Consider the following 18,273-nt stretch of genomic DNA (forward strand, 5'->3'; position numbering starts at 1 on the left):
CGGCGGTTTAGAGCTCTTCCAATTTAACAGTATTTGGCTACGGGAAAGTAATGAAGGCCCCAACATTGTTCATATTTAATGGCCAGTCACAGTCCCCAGGTCTAAGGATGTAGGTCAATAGACATATTAAAAACTTGGGCAAGTCCAAAACATGCATTAGAGTCACTGGTGAGTATTTGCACCGGTCACACATAGGATCAGTACTGAGGTAAATATTAGCCAGTTAAAGGACAGAAAGGAGAGCCAGTATAGAAAGGAAACCCCATTCCACCAAATCGACAGCCTTTTCGATCTAAGCCTATAATAATTTCAAGTGAACAAGACTCCAACTGGGTGTAGATTATGTCAAGGAGCCTGCGGGTGTTTGAGAAGAACTGTAGTCCCAGAAAAAGCCCGTTTTATCGGGTAAGATGAGGGCTGGGAGAACCCTGTCAAGGCACTTCAGTAACGGGTAATCAAAACTAATTAATCTTTCCATCATTACAATGTTGTTACTGTTACTGACGATAAAATGTTACTGGCAGCATGTTACTGTTGTAAGATGAGAATAGGTTTTGTTTTTACTGAATGATACGACAGAAACTGGAGAATACAACGTTTGAGTAGAATAGTTGCCATGCTGTGTTGTGACCGGGTTGCAAGTGAAGTAGGTCTTTATCATGAAGTTTTCACTTTAAATTAACCAGGCGATCAGCCGGGACATCAGCCGGATGACCCGCTCAGATCCGAAGCCTTTTCCGGAGACAACGCCCCTTTTGAAACACATGGGTGGAACAAACAAAACGCAGTCGGTTTTTCAAGAAACTTTGAAAATGTTCCAACCTGCCAGCGGCTGCTGATCTTGGCCAGCCGAGGCCTGTGCCCCCATGCACCATGTACAGGTGCAGCAGTTCTGGTGTTGGTTTAGATTAAAGGGTCTTTGCCTCTATCTACTGCATCTTTGTCTCCTATCTTTTTTCTACTTTCCTTTTTACTTTTCTTCATTATTCTCCTTTTTTTTTCTGTCCCCCCCAGTCAGATCCAGCAAAATTACATAAATTCTATAATTAAAAATAAATAAATAAGATAAAAAAAGAAAAGGAAAAAAAAATGAATAAATAAATAAAAAATCAGATTATCAAAAGGAGCCTTATAAGAAAATGTTCCAACCTGATAATTTTATTGTGTGGCTCTTAAATTGTTCAGTAGATAACTTTACATCAACATTATTCCTCAAACACGTTTGGCTGATTTTATAATATTTTTCAGCTGCTTTAGCCTGCAAAGTTTTGTTTCAATCCAACTAATTGTCCTTTTATGTTAAGAGACCTCCAACAGACACTGTTGCACTTTGCAAATACAACCTGACAGAAATGTGTATAAATTATGGCTTTATTATGAACTTTTTATTATTTTTATTGGCAATTTCACTCTGAAAGATCCATGCCTCTTTTGTTTTGGTAAAGATTCTTTCCACCGGCAAATACTTTCCTCCTCCACTCGTTATCGCTTCTCCTCGGGTCACCGCCCGGCTGACGGTAAGGGAGCGGATCCTGTCAGCACCTGCAGCCACACACACAAACTACCAGGACACGCAGCAACGGCGAGTCCAGAGAAAACAGAGGAAGATTTTTAATCTGGAACCACATATATCACTTTTCCCTCACAGAGATAAAAGACAAGAACGTTATGAGAAATATTCATCATAACCAGAAATAATGGTTTGTTTCAAGGTGGCTGTAAGCAGTTAGAATCATGACAAGCTCCTGAAGAGGAGACGGAGGCACGAATTCCAGCAGCCTGAGATCATCAATGATTTTTCTGTTAGTAATTTATTCCATGAGGTTTCCATTTCAATCATTAGTCGGATCTAATATTCGGTTTTATTATGAATAAATGAACAAGCAGTAGGATTTGAAATTTCGTCAAAGTGAACATATTTGAACATTTTTTTTACAAAGTTACAGAGTAGTTACTTTTCCAAGTAATTACTTTTGGAATTCTGTTACTCCTTTACTAATGCTGTTACTTTTTACAAGAAGTAACTAGTAACTATAATTAATTACTTTTTTTAAAGTGACAGGCCAACACTGCTGATGAGTGGCTAGTGATTAAACTGGCCCATCTCACCGATATATTTGGAAAGCTAAATTAATTAAAGCTTTGCGAGTCAGAGAAACTTGCAGCTGGAGCCCAAATACCTACATTTTTTTAAGTGATTAGCAACCTGAGCCCACACAAACTGTGATTAGTTTATCAGTTATTTATTTACTTTAAAGTGCTTCTCATTTTTTAATGTTCTCCTAAAGGTACAGTGTGTAAGGATTAGTGACATTGATGTTTTCCTCTGTGAGAGGATCCTGTGGCCTCAGGTGCAGAAAAGACTGCACTACAGGTAAGTACTTCAACAATGCCTACATGTGTACTGTGTTCATTCATGGTCCTTTTAAGGCATTACTTATCCCAAACAGTGCTGTAGCACCGTTCCAACAAAGCTGGAGCTGCACTATAGAAAAAAATGGTGGCACAAACATTGCGGCTGCCATGTATGTGGACCCACGATAAGCAGATATAAATGGCTCATTCTAAGACAATAAAACATAACAGTTATTTTAAAGTGATTAGATACATAGAGTGGTTTTTCCATCTTCAGCTTGACCGTCTCCTCATGAGACCGAAGCAGACCACCTCAGACGAAGCTAAGCATTGGACATTATGAAGCTTCATAAAGCTGATTCAGCTACATCACAACCAGAGACACAAGAACCTTTAGCACTGTCACACATCACTCTAAAAAAAAGCTCCCTCAGGGCCACGTTAACGGGATGTGGGTCCATATCTGAGAGTTATTGCAGCAACAGTTCACTCCTAGACCCCGTTCATAGAGCTGGGAGGTGTGTGAGCCAGAGGAAAGACGATAACATCATGCTGCTCTGCTATTATAACTCCACATTTCATTTGCATTTTGGCTGCAGAGGCAAATGTCTAAGAAGGCTGACGGCTGCCTCATAAAGCAGCTCCGTCTCTATGATTGGCTGTTTGGAGACAATTTGTGCTGAATGGGAAGTGAGTGTGAAGAAGGCTGAAATTTCATCGCCTGGCAGACTCACTGACTTCATGATGGACTTAGTTTTGGCAGTAAAATTCAAACTAACACCCTGTGAAGACGATCCGTCATCACACCTTCCAGCAGCTGCTGACGGGAGTTTCATCATCCATGATCAATCCTGAATTCAGCCCTCTGTGTCTCATTTCTATACTTCAGCTTTAACCCCGAGTCAAAAATGGCCCATATTCCTATTTTATGCTGTTTAATTTGTTTTTATCCATTTTGTCCTTGAAATGAATGTATTTTATCATTTACTATTACAAGTAAATACAATATCTTCTTTTGGTTGAATACCATACATACCATACCATACCATACCATACCATACCATTCCATACCATACCATACCATACCATACCATACCATACCATACCATACCATACCATACCATAAATACCATACCATACCATACCATACCACACCATACCATACCATAAATACCATACCCTTCCATACCATACCATACCATACCATACCATACCATACCATACCATAAATACCATACCATTCCATACCATACCATACCATACCATACCATACCATACCATACCATAAATACCATACCATTCCATACCATACCATACCATACCATACCATACCATACCATACCATAAATACCATACCATACTATACCATACCATACCATAAATACCATACCATACTATACCATACCATACCATACCATTCCATACCATACCATACCATACCATAAATACCATACCATACCACACCATACCAAAGCATACCATACCATACCATACCATAAATACCATACCATACCACACCATACCAAAGCATACCATACCACATTTATTTAAAAAGCACTTTAAAAGTACAACACATGGGTGACCAAAGTGCTGCACAAGTAAAACCCGGCAGAGAAATAATTAATATAAACACTAAAAACAGAGAGGAAACAAGAGGAAACAAAACAATCTGAAGACATAAAGCACTACGTCAAACTCATACTGAGTTGAAATAAAAGTGTGTTTTCAAAGATTTTAAAACATCAACTGAGGGAGCTCGTCTTATGTGTAAAGGAAGCTCATTCCTGAGCTTTGGGGCCACAACAGAATAAGCTCGATCACCTCTCATTTTCTTTTGTGATTTAGGAACCACCAGCAACATCACCAGTGGGAACAAGAGGGGGCTTAGGAGTGCAGCAAGTGGGACAAATATGCTGGCACAAAACCATTAAGGTACCTAAACACAAATGACAGAACCCCAAAATAAATAGGAAGCCAGTGCAATAAAGCTAACACCAGTCATGTGCTCTCATTTCCTTGTACCTGTTAAAAATCGCGCTGCTGCATTTTGCACCAACTGAAGGAGTTGCAGAGCGCCCTCGTTAATTCCTATTAACAGAGATTTACAGTAATCGAACCGGGAGGTTATAAAAACATCAGTTACCGATTTCATGTCACACCTTGAAAGAAAGGGTCTAACCTTTGAAAGACGTCTGAGATAACAAATGATTTTACTACCCTTCAAACCTAAGGGCATCATCTATTATTAAATCTAAGTTGGCGACAACAAACTTCAAGTCTGGAGTCAGAGTAGCAAGATCAGCACAAGGGGCACTGGGGGAGCAGTTCGGAACAAATAAAACCACTTCAGTTTTATGTTAATTAAAATTCAAAAAGTTAAAATCCTTCCATGACTTAAAATCACTACGACAGTGAAAACAGAGTGACCATCTGACTGCTTGAAGGGGAAGTAGATTTGACAGTTGTCAGCATATGGAATGAAATCCTGTTTGGGTAAAATAGTCCCCAATGGCAAAAGCTACAGTAAAAAACAAGAGAGGCCCAAGAATAAAACCTTGTGGCACCCCAACATGGCAAGTCAGCACTGGAGGAGGTAGAGACAGCAATCCTCACACAAAAGCTCCTGTCAGAGAGGTAAGACTTCATCCACTGGAAAGCTGATCCTGTAATTCCCACCCATTACTCTAGCGAATCAAAAATCATGGTCTACCGTGTCAAAAGCAGCGGTAAGATCTAAACGTACAAGCAGGTCATAGTTTCCACAGTCAGCTGCTAAAAAAAATGTCACTAAAATGTTTAACAGAGCTTAAGAATGAAACACTTCTGGAATTTTATGCTTATCCAGGAAGTCCTTCATTTGAGTGTAAACAATCTTTTCCAGTGTTTTAATCAGAAAAGGTAACTTGGAGAGATGGCAAATTAAATATATCTAGACCAGATTTCTTTAGCAAAGAATGAACAACCGCATGTTTAAAGTCCTTTGGTACCTGGCCAGATGTCAGATTGCTATTAATTAAGTTTAGAATAAAAGTTCACAAGGAGGGAAAGACCTGCTTGAGCAATCAAGGAGGATTAATGTCACATGGAAAACTACATGGACCACTTCATGCTCTTCTAAACTAGTGAGAGAAACTGGCTGGAATTGGTCAAGCAAGCCTGAACTGGACACTAATGTAGATGGATCAGTGAAAGGCAGTGAGATCAGAGATCTAATATTAACAACTTAGTGAACAAAGAAGTTAAGAAATTTGTTACACGTCTTGTTCGAGGCTTGCAAAGGGTCATTTGCATTTAAAAAAAGGTTCAATGTGTTGTAAAAAACATGAGGATTATGTGAGTTAGGAGCAAGAATATCAGAGAAAAACTTCTATGAACACAAATCATTATTTTTACTTTTCCTTTCTTACTTTAAAAAACAAACACAACCTGCTCTCTGTGTGGCCCGCGCCGCAGCGCCAGGTGCCCGCTGCCCGCTGCCCCATCGTGCTGAGGGCGCCAGTCTGGGGGCCCCTCTGCTCTGGGCTGAGTAGGGCCGCTGCTCTCTCTGCTTTGGCTGTCTTGGGTTCTGTGCTTTGTGGACCTGCAGGGCCTTCGGGGCCTCAGGACCCCGGGCTCCCCCCGTCTATCAATGATGCTTCGGGGTGCAGCGTGGTCACGACCCTCTTGCAAGCACATGTTTCATCCTTGTTTCATGGTCACACGTGCATGCTAACAAACATGCTCGTCTCTCCATCCGCTTCTCACTAGATGTTGCTGATGTTTGTGTGTTGGTACGTTTCTCTACAGGTACTGTATGTTTGATTGTACTTTTTCATATCATCATTATTCTATTTTCTTTATGTATCATGTAGTACTGTGGTAGTTTATATAGTTCTTGTGAATACTGTTGTGATTTAAGCAGCCTAGACAACTTTTATTTCCATATTTCAATTCTGTCCTTTTCTCTTTTTCTCTCTTCCTCTCTCTCCCTGTTACATTCGACACTGACATATAAAGACTAATAAATAAATAAATAAATAAATAAAATGATCAAACACAACTTTTGTATTTTTACACTTCCAATTCAGAAATGAGTCATGTACTGTAATGTAATGTACATATAATGTAGTCAAATACTACAAATACTACAGTCATTACTGTAGTATTTGAAAGGGAAACAGCAACATTTGTCTGTCAGCATCTTATATTGCTTTAATAATATTTTTTTTTTCTTCTTATTTCATTGTATTGCTATTGTTTCTGTGTGTATGCGGCTACACTTTCTATCTATCTATCTATCTATCTATCTATCTATCTATCTATCTATCTATCTATCTATCTATCTATCTATCTATCTATCTATCTATCAATTAGCTTGCTGTTAACAACTAGAAGGTAGCTACTTCGTTATATGCTGTCCTTATTGACATTTTGTGGAACTGAGAGGGTTGAATAATCAACTAGAGTAGCTGATCTTTGAAGAAACTGGTCCAAGATGTGTTGGATATCTGACCTGAGATCGGTCATTTCAGTGGTGCATTTTTTTTTAAGTGGCTTATGTAATAAATGATGTGACTATATGCACGATGCAGAAAATGGCTACGCAGGCGGATGGACACTTCCGTCTCCAGGAAGTTTGGCCCTTTTGGCTCCCAAATGGCCCTTCATTTCCAGCCTGGCTCGTCACTTGATGCAGTGGAACAATACCACCAGAAACCGTATTGACATGCAACCAGGAACAAATCAGGGAAGAAGAAAAGGAACAGGAAGAAGAAAAAGTAGTAGAAAAAGACGGCAACTATGTACACATTTTTCTGTCACTGCTCATTGATTTTGTTACACATTACACCTTTCAACTAGTTGTGTGCGGGGACAGAGTGGAAAAGTTAGTGAATCTGAAGTTTGATGGAGTTCAGCCTTTGGCTTTTATTTTTATAAGATTTATTCATTGTGGTTCAGTTGTTCAGTTAAATGTTTGATTAAAATATTAAATAGTAGCTTATATAATATAAATAAATAAATAATTGCTTAACTTACAAACTATTTATAATTGCTAAATGAAGCTAAAATAGAAGCTTTGTCATGCTAAACGAAGAGCCAGTTGGGAGCCAAAACAGCCAGAATTCCCTTGACTGATGAGGCGGCAATTTGTCCCAATTCTGCTGTCAACTCATCTGGTGAGTCCTCCGATGAGGATACTAAGATGCCGTCCAACAGAAAAGGATCTTACTGGAGTAAGACTCTGTCCAGTTTCTTTTTCCCAGTACACAGGGCCGGTGTGCAATGAGCAGAAACATGTTGAGGTGAGGAGAGTCATGTAAAACCCGAGAGGGCAGTGTGTGCTCTAGCAATGTGATCAGTTGTTTTCTACTTTCTTTGGTCAAATTTCACCAGTTTACAGTCGTTTCACGACAGAAACAGACCAGTTCAAATATCAGAGGTGCAGCATGTGTGACAAAATGACAAATAAACTATGACCTGAAACAAATTGTTATTATATTTATGATTTTAAATCTTATTTGGTTAAACAGGTCATTTGTGACTCGTGTGTGATGACGTGGTAATACAAATACAATTTTGATAGAAAGTAAATTTTGCTTTCCATTTTGAAAAATGGAAATAATGCTCTATGGTAATCGAAACCAAAATATTTAAAGAATACTTGGACTATTTAATGGTAAAATGAACTGATTTCAGATCTAAATGTGGGTCAGTTTTGATCCATGCTGTGTAAAATCTGGACTGTGGGTTTTATTCTAACAGCAGGAGGATTATTGGAAGATTTAGAACAGGAGGTGTATTTACACCCCCTGAGTTTGTTACAACTCAACCAAAGGTGTGAAAGTCATTTCCCACCTTTTCAAACCAGTGTATTTACGAGGTGGAGTGTGGCTTGTTGTGGCCTTGGTGCTCAGAGTGCAACACATCATGTGCAGCAGGATTTATGGGAGCCATCAGTCCACTCACCGTTGAAGCTGACGCTGCGGATGTACCTCAGCAGTTTCTTCCCTCCAGCGAGCTCCATCTCCGGGCAGATGCCCGAGTTCTCCGGACAAAGATCCCGCTGCATGTTGTGAAGTGCGTGGGCCATGGCGTACACAGCGTCAATCACAAACTGGACCTTTCCCTCCTGCTCGTACTTGGAGTCGATGCCGATGCGCTCCTGACCTGCAGGACAGAATGTGACTTGTAAATTAGCCCGTTCACAACTGACCTGAATCCGATCAAAGGACAATATCTATCCTGGGAATAATGATACTTCTCACCAATAAGTTCTGGTTTTTCTGGTTTTTACTGACCCCACAAATCCCTGGAAAGTTGGGAATATTTCCTGGTTCATCCAAAAGCTTAAAACTATAATGAGTTAATTATAGTAATCCTTTATTAAACCAAATAAAAAAAAGAATTTCATGTTCTTCACTGAGTGAAACAAATGTAAGATCCGCTGCAGTAAAACATGTTTCCACTGTGTTCCATCAGCTTCCTCTTAAAGCCCATACAGATTTATTTAAATACAGTCATTTAGATTTATTTTCATAAATCAGTTCGCTGCTCTGTTTGTGATTAGAAGAAACATCCAGATAGACAATTACAGGCAATAATTTCCAGATTTTAAACATATACAAGAATAAAGACTTAACATTGTAATATCCAAGGAACTGAAAATCCATCCTTCTTCATCTACCAGCATTTTGTAACAGCTCTGATTATCATCTTAAACTGACTCTGCCCCCCTCAGCTGGAAAACCTGTAGTTGAATATGGACATTTGTTCAGATATGTAAATATGCTCCTAATATATCAAATAACTAAGAGTTTTTTAAAATGGCCCAAAATCCATCTGGACACACAGATTTGTAAGAAAACTTTTCTAAATCAATACTGCTGTTTCTAGCATTTTAATCCCATGAATGTAGAGGACGGCCAAAAAGTTATGTATGTTTTTATAGTTGATGTTATAACTATATTACATATAACTCATATGTTAAAATGACTTAATGTGGGATTAATACAAAAATACGAATGTTAAACTTTTTCAAATCTTGTAAAAAAAAAAACTTTTATAATATTTTACATTATTTAGATCCAATGCTAACACGGTCAATAAACAGCAACACCTGTAACAGACTCTTTAGAACCAGTTGTTTACAACGGATCTGATGGTTTATTGGTGTCAGTTTAACATTATCCAGGGCAGTAAATGACAGTTTTCAGCGAGTATGCACTCCTTCCCCTTGAGGATGGGTTGTAGCTTTGGCGAAGCCAGAGGGGGAACGGATTTTGATGGGAAAACTGGCCTCAATACCACACTGGGGCTGTCATGGTTTTATTATATATGAGTGCGTATGCATCTGTGTTTGTGTGATGTTATGTCCCTGTTAAATCTGGGGAAATTAATCACATCCAGCAGACAGAGAGGAGGTCATGAGGAAAAGATGACAAATTAAAGATTCTTCACTAGTCACAAATCATGAGCGTGAGTCGAGTCTCAAGTCTTTTGCGTGTGAAATCTTTGTTTCTTTTTTCTCTTTTCTTAACCTGTCAGGCATCATGGGAAGCCAAATGATCGTTGCTGTGTTGTGCAGGGCAAATTTGCTTTGCCAAGGGAGGTTTATGGGTAAAAGGCTCCTATTGATAATCTGATTCATTCATTTATTTACTTTGAATTATGGAATCTATGTAATCTTGCTGGGCCAGACCGGAGGGGACAGAAAAAGGAGGAAGACAGCAAAAAGAAGCAAAAACTAAAGCAGAAAAAAGAAAGAGGAGACAAAAACACAACAGATAGAAGGCAACAACCTTTAATCTAAACTATCACCAGACATCACCAGACATCTAATTTTTAGACCTGATTTAAAAGAACTAAGGTCTGGATCAGACTTCAACTTTTCTGGTAGTTTGTTCCACATTTTAAGAGCAGAAACATTAAATGTTTAGATCGACCTCTCAGGACTGAAAGCAAACTTAACCCAGGTGATCTTGCTTCCTACTGAACAGGTGAGCTAGCTGGAGCATGCAGATATTGAACAATAGGGGCCCAAAGGGACCCTAACTCCATTTCATATCCAACATATTTGGGTTGTGAATCAGAGGTGTGATGCGTTTCCTCAACCTGTCAAAAAACCCTTTAATCCACATCAGTTTCACGAAACCTAATCTGTGTGTCCAGCAGAAAATGTGACTGCTCACAAGTAAAGAATGATTTCCATTTGACTTCTAGTTTTTTCACAAGTGTTTGTTTGAGACTCTGTTCCTTTTCCACTGACTGAGAAAGGCGGGAATCACCATAGCAACTGGTGAACTATTCCATAATGGCTGCACTGATGCTACTCTGCTCAGAACTTATTAAACATTAATGAGAGGTTCTGTAGGATCTGTAGATCTTAAATTTGGTGTTTAACTTATTCTTGTCATGTTTTTCTGTCAGTTTTTTGTCTGTGGACTTTTCTGATAAAAACACAGAAAATATAAAAGATCAGTGTTTGATGTCAGTGCTAATGATAAAAAATATCTCATTTTATCTGAAATTTCCATCACAGACTGAAAACAGCTAAACAAACAGATTTTTCTGGATGATGTTCCAGAGAAAAATGATGGGGAACAAACATGGCCGGCAAACTACCTGCATTTACATTCAATTCACCTTCACGGAGAGCGTTCACCTCCATCAGGCAGAATAAGAGCCGGTCGACCGTGAGGTGTTCGAAATGAGTTGCAGAAAAAATGAAAACCTTAGAGAGTGAAGTTCAAAACGGCCTCTGCTGTGTACTTTATCTGTCTATTGTGAGCCGAGGTGTGAATAAATAATGACAGGAAATAAAACTGAGGAGGCAGTTTGAGGAGAATGAGAAATGAACACACTCTGCTTACAATACGACATCAAAAATTCGTTGGCGGCACTGATCCCCATCAGACACTCGATCCAGCCATGACGTCATCATCAGCCTCATCTTCATAATAAGCTCCACCAGACGTCCTCTGTGACTATAAGCTTTAACTCTGAACTGTCACAGCTCAGAATCAGATGAAAAAGGTCAAATGTGTTGAAATAAGTAAAAAAAAAATGTAATTTAAATTGTCTTTTAAATTATTATTTTTCAACTCCTATGTAATTCCTTTTTTTCTTTGTGTGTAAGGTGACCTTGGGTGTGGAAAGGCACCAAGAAATAAAATGCATTATTATTATTATTATGTTGTCATTTTAGGTTGTTCTTCTTGTCGGTTGATGACCCAAAAACTAAATCTGAGATTGAAACTCACAAAGAGTCGGCTGATGAGTTACAATAACCAAGTTTATCCTGGAATGAAAGCAAGAAAACATACAACTATGACATCCCCACTTTTCTGTTTCCTTACTTCTATTCAAGTCTCAGTGGACAAGTCATGACTGTAGAGGAGGACTTAGAGAATTAGAGTGTTCACGATGGATCCCCAACAGCTTGTTGGTAAATCTCTTAATGACTCATCAGTCTGAGTCAGGTGAGCTGAAGCAGGAAACATTTAAAACCTGCAGAACTGGACATCCATGATTTAAACCAATGCAGACCAGTTTAATCAGTTCTGTCCAGTTCAGATGACTTCAGTCAGTTCAGATGAGCTCAGTCCAATGCAGGTGTGTTCAGTCCATTTCAGACCAGTTCATTCATGTTTAATCCAGTTCAGACAAGTTCATTCATGTTCAATCCAGTTCAGAACAGTTAAGGCTACAGGAAGTTAGCCGTGGATTTTTAACCGACTTTGATCAGCCATCGTATTTCAGTTCCTGTTCGTGAGTCTTTATAAAACTCTGATCATAGATCATACAGGGCTTTTGGGGACGGCCATGTTGCAATGTTTTAGTGAGAAGTGCAGACCTGTTAAGTCACTGTCTTTTTGATGAAGTAAGGGAAGTTGAGTTTTTCCACACTTCGCTTGCTTCAGACTGTTTCAGACTGAACTCTGATGGAGGCTGGACTTCCAGCTGGTCCTCGGGCTTCTTCAGATCCAGCTGAAGTGTGATCAGACTCCTCTGAGCTCAGTTATCAGCAGTCATTACCCAGAGGATCTGCTGCCATGTGGCTGCACGTCTGAGCAGATCGTCCTATCTGTCTGTAAAAATCCTCCAGAGGCTGACTCTCATCTCTAACCCTCCATATTATGTCGCCTGAGGCGAAGCGACCAGCAGCTTAATGTTATCTCATCACCAGGAGCCTCTCAGTCCCTCTCTGCTCTCCATGATCACCTCGTATCTCTTCTTCTCTCTCACAACCCTGTCGGACACAGCAGAATAATCTACACCGTTGTGAGCAGAATCTTATCCTGACAGCAGAGTGTGGACCATGAACCACAACAACCTGTTACTGCACACAGGTTAGACTTGGGGGGGGGGGGGGGGGGGGGGGGGGGGGTGGGTGCTGCAGCTGGTTAATATGACGTTTAGAGGCCACAGACTCAGGATTATAATACTGTCAGACAGAGTTCATGTTATAATCTGAGCTGGAAACCTTCAGAGATTTTCTAAAACCTCCTCAGAGAGCGGAGCATCTCTACATGTCGTCTGTAACCCGTTTGTGTAAATGGGTTAACAACACAAATGATTGTCCTACTTGTTGCAGTGGCATCATTATGGAGGAGGAAAAAAAACCTAATCTGGTCCTTGGAGGAAATGTATCTGCCAGCAGGACGACAGCCGGCTGTTCATCAGCTCTGCTTTCTGCTCATTACATCTTCACAACAACATTTAACACAAAATGTTTCACAACGGACCATAAATCAGTTTGGTTATTAATTATTATTTTCTTTGTCTTTAACTGAGCACACAAGATGAATAGAGGAAAGTTCTTATTTGTCATGTTTCCATTTGTTCATCTTTATAATGTGTGGTGTAGGAAAGGGCTATTCAACTCAGCTGCAACCCAGCAGCTCCAACACAACTGACTCAAATTAATGAGTCATTGCATAGAAATTCATAGGCTGTTGGATTCATTTAATTTTAGTCAGGTATGTTAGAGACACTGAAAACCAGTTGGGACTGAGTTGAATAGCCCTGGCATGGGATAAAGGCTGTAATTAAGACCACTATGCATGCTTGTACCAGGATGTTATATCCATCCGGAAGCAGCTACTGATCTGATCAATGGCCAGCCTGACCGATAAGCAGTCAGAGGGGGCAAATGAGAAAGCGACTACTCATTCTGACTAATTTTGCCATCAAACGCAGTGATTTATTGGATCAAAAGTTGTCCTTGTAGCATTGGAGAAAATAACAACTAGCTTCTCTTGGCTGATGACCTACTGCAGAGGTCCCCAGCCCTGGTCCTCAAGGTCCACTGTCCTGCAGGTCTTAGATGTGCCCCTGCTGCAACACACCTTGCTGCAGGGCGAGATCTAAGATTTGCAGGACAGTGGGCCTTGAGGACCAGGGTTGGGGACCTCTGACCTACTGGATTAGTGCTTTACATAAAACAAAGGCATTATAGATATTAAGAAATAGTAAAAGGCAGCAACACATAGCAAGAATCACAATAAAATAATAAAAATTACATTAAAATGATTAAAAACAAGATAAGTTAAAAAGTTACCATGCAAACCAGAAGCCAGTCAGCTTTAGTTTAATGATGGTCAGCCTCTCAACATAAATGTCCAGCTTATTCAAACTTAAAGACAATAGAAAGAATATCTAATCCAGCCCAACCAAGTACATGTCAACTAAACCCTACATGAAAGAAAACCAAACAAAACACATTTACTAACCCTAACTTCCTACCACATAAACAAGAGAAAACGCGTAGAATGAAAAAATGGTGGTTCACCCCTACAGCTACAGCTTTTGAAAGTGGAAAATCTGTAAACAGGGTATAACGCCATCCTAGATATACCAGTACTTAGCCTCTCCTTGCTAACAGCACATGGAGTATCTAATCCAGTGGATGACCAGCAGCTTCTGGTAGCTGTCAGGAAAATGTGACCAGTATGATATGGTGACCAGATTTCTGTTTATGAAAATGAGGGCCTTTAGTGGGGTGGGGGTTTTTTGACATTTTGGTCTTTTGGAATTTTGACTGAATTTATATCGTCTACACACATTTTTTTTTTCCTTTCACAAAAGATTAGTGTCTTTCTGTTTGGTGTTTGTCCTTTTATAAAGCAATAATGTAATTCAGTGTTTCCCAATCCAGTGTTGTAGAAAAATTACCAAGTCTGGAATGAGTAAAGTATATAAGGTTTATTTACAGGAGAAGTATTGAATAAAGAATTACTTGCAAGTAATGAGAGTGGTCGTCCTGACTCGCATGAAATCGGGAGAGACTCTGATGATTCATCAGAGAGAAACAGTTTTATTTAGCTGGTCCCCAGCTGAAGGTCAAACAGCAAAATAATAAATGAGGAATAGAAGACTGAGTGGCGCCACTTTCTTCCAGTTTTCAGACAAAGCCCACAAACCATAATAAGCTGATATCCCAAACAACTATTGCTATCTAGCAGGTGCGAAAACCAGTTTAAACTCTGCCATATCAGAGCTCTGGGAAGAAAGTGGTCATATTGACCTCACACACACATACACAATGAAAACTGTAACTTCAGTATTCTGTAGAATGAGAACACACAATATGAAAATGTAAAAGTGAATGGATTAACAATATTAAATTAATAAAGAAAACTGAATATACATGTGATTATTATGAGTATATGTGAGTGATTACCATATGCAGCAAAATTTCTATCACACCAGGCCCTCGGGACCCCCTGCCCTGCATGTTTTAGATGTAACTCTACTTTAACACCTGAATTAAATAAATGGCTTGTTAGCAGGCTGCAAAGAACTGGATAAAGAAGTTCATTAATTTGAATCGGGTGTGTTGGAGTAGGAGCACATCTAAGACATGCAGGGCAGGGGTTTCTGAGGACCTGGATTGGGAAACACTGATGTAATAAATATATATAAACACAAACAAATACACAACAAAGAAACCTGTCTTTGTCCAGACCTGATGTGAGCATCTAGCAACTTGCTTTGCATGTCATGCATCACCACCAAGATAAAAATAGGAATTTTTGCTGCACTATGTTAATTTACATCTGTGTTTTTTAATTTTCCAGCTTTACTAGATCCTGGACACTCAAATCTAACACTCCTGAAAAACTATGTATGAACAAGCCATCAAAGCCAAAATATGAACTTTATCTTTACCTGGTCTTATTAAGGTGTTTGTGTAAAACTGCGGGCAAAGTTAGAGGATGTTGAAACCTCTCACTGCCAAAAGCTTGAATGGCTTTATATGCGGACCCCCCAGGGGTGCGAAGCCCATTCAAAACTATGTGAGGGGGGATATTCACACACACTTGCTCCACAGTTTTGCACAAACACAAAGTTATACTGCGTTGCAGTTGTCTCCTAATTCTAGGTGGTCGAGAGTAGGTGACGTCTTTACCAGGTAACTCTGGCCTCTGCGCTGGAGCTCCCTCCTCCCCCTTCCTCTCCTGTTGCTTGGTGTCTGAGAGAGTTGATAACAATAATAAGCGACCATGGGGAGTGAAACGCAACACAAATCCGATCTAAATATATCTGAGGAAGAGATAGTGTAAAATCCCAGAGGATTTTGAAATTCCGGGCCAACGTATTTTTTCTATTTACAAGGACATGGTAAAAGAGGACGTTTGGTCACCCTACTATATGATTATAATGAGAACTGTTAGTTTTGCTTTTAGGTTTCTCTGTCACACGCTGATCATGGGATTTTCCTCTGGAGAACCTGAAGCTTTTCCTGACATTCCAAGTGTGTGTTTTAAGAGTAAACACCCTGAAATGAAGCCAGCAGTATGACTGCGCTCCAGTTAAACCATTCCTTCTCCAACTTTTCTGTTTGTGGCTACAGGTGGAAAATTGATTCATTATAATCCTCAGACGTTGGACAGAGTGGGAGTCCAAAGCCAAGACTGGAGGGTGCCGTGAACAGAGACTTTGAGCTGCCAATCAGCTTCACAGGCTCTGTGTTTTATCCATGTCTCTCTGGATCAGACAAAACAAAACAAATCTGAGCTGAAATGCAGCCAGAAAACTGGAAAATTACAGGAATATCTCACAGGAATGTTAGTGAGCATGTGATGTCTTCAGTTAGAATATTCAAAATGTTGTTGCTTCTGAAATTCTTTCTAAAGAGGATGTTTACTCAGAAGAAGATGATGTAACAGGGATGAGGGGCCCAAGGGCCCACATGGGAACTTTAAACTAAAGTTCATTGCAAGGACACAAAACAACCAAATTATAAATGACACAAAAGGTTTCTGCACCATAGTTTGTTGTAGAAACATAAGCAGTTACATTATAAGCAGTATATTATGAAAAACATCAATAAATAATCAGTTTTTGGATGTCAGAGCTTAGGGTGTATTCACACTGGTGCTGTTTGGTCCACTTTAAGCAAACCCTGCACTCCTTTGGTGCGTGGCAGTCTGAGCTCTCAGGTCAGGTATTTTCCTTGCCGTTTGGTGCGTGGTAGTCTGAGCTCTCAGGTCAGCTATTTTCCTTGCCGTTTGGTGCGTGGCAGTCTGAGCTCTCAGGTCAGGTATTTTCCTTGCCGTTTGGTGCGTGGTAGTCTGAGCTCTCAGGTCAGCTATTTTCCTTGCCGTTTGGTGCGTGGCAGTCTGAGCTCTCAGGTCAGGTATTTTTCTCTCCATTTGGTGCGTGGTAATCTGAGCTCTCAGGTCAGGTATTTTTCTCTCCATTTGGTGCATGGTAGTCTGAGCTCTCAGGTCAGGTATTTTTCTCTCCATTTGGTGCATGGTAGTCTGAGCTCTCAGGTCAGGTATTTTCCTCTGCATTTGGTGCGTGGTAGTCTGAGCTCTCAGGTCAGGTATTTTTCTCTCCATTTGGTGCATGGTAGTCTGAGCTCTCAGGTCAGCTATTTTCCTTGCCGTTTGGTGCGTGGTAGTCTGAGCTCTCAGGTCAGCTATTTTCCTTGCCGTTTGGTGCGTGGCAGTCTGAGCTCTCAGGTCAGCTATTTTTCTCTCCATTTGGTGCGTGGTAATCTGAGCTCTCAGGTCAGGTATTTTTCTCTCCATTTGGTGCATGGTAGTCTGAGCTCTCAGGTCAGCTATTTTCCTTGCCGTTTGGTGCATGGTAGTCTGAGCTCTCAGGTCAGCTATTTTCCTTGCCGTTTGGTGCGTGGCAGTCTGAGCTCTCAGGTCAGCTATTTTTCTCTCCATTTGGTGCGTGGCAGTCTGAGCTCTCAGGTCAGGTATTTTTCTCTCCATTTGGTGCGTGGTAATCTGAGCTCTCAGGTCAGGTATTTTTCTCTCCATTTGGTGCATGGTAGTCTGAGCTCTCAGGTCAGGTATTTTCCTCTGCATTTGGTGCGTGGAGCTCTCAGGTCAGGTAATTTGATCTTAGGCTGAAGGCTAAGCTCCTGTTCTGGATCTCAGAGTAGAACATGAGGTCCAGAACTTTTGTTAAGACTTCAGGCAAGTGGCTAAGAATGTTTTTCTTTCTTCAGGAGATGGCAGTTTTACATCAGGGTGAATGAGTGCTGATCATTTAATGTGGATCAGTGTGGTCTTGGCAGGATTATGGGATGGTACCACTGATGGCCTTCAGTAACTTAAGACTGAACTCCTGCTGAAGTCTGAACAAACACTAGACCTGAGCTGCTGATGAGGCCATAAAAAACCTTAAAGTCGGTTTGGCTCCCATTGTCATTCCTCTTTTGTTCCCAAGTGCTGCAGATGAATGATCACGCCTCAGTTTTCCTCTCAAGTGGAAGCGAGTTTGCAGATTTCTCCCTGACTGAGTTGTCTGGTTGTTTCCTCAGAATAAAGCTGCCAGCTGCAGTCTCGTCTCCGAGCTGCTGCTGCTGTTTTGTGGGAATCAATCATCCTGAAATAGCGCAGAAGGCAGTTTCATTATGTAATTGTGTGCTTAGTTCTGGGGGAAGATGATCCCAGCTTCTCCATTGCTGAGGAG

The 18,273-nt window shown here is 40.3% G+C and overlaps 1 protein-coding gene across 2 annotated transcripts in view; it reads right to left on the reverse strand.

Annotated features, from left to right (window-relative positions):
* LOC121636449 (metabotropic glutamate receptor 7-like) overlaps positions 1-18,273 on the reverse strand; it is a 232,700-nt gene that overhangs the window by 63,951 nt on the left and 150,476 nt on the right. For both annotated transcript variants that reach the window (XM_041979968.1, XM_041979967.1), the window contains exon 6: positions 8,302-8,502. In XM_041979968.1, coding sequence (XP_041835902.1) covers positions 8,302-8,502 — 201 coding nt within the window. The remainder of the gene's footprint in view (positions 1-8,301; positions 8,503-18,273) is intronic.

Source organism: Melanotaenia boesemani, chromosome 3, assembly GCF_017639745.1.
Source record: "Melanotaenia boesemani isolate fMelBoe1 chromosome 3, fMelBoe1.pri, whole genome shotgun sequence".
In the NCBI taxonomy this organism is placed as follows: Eukaryota; Metazoa; Chordata; class Actinopteri; order Atheriniformes; family Melanotaeniidae; genus Melanotaenia; species Melanotaenia boesemani.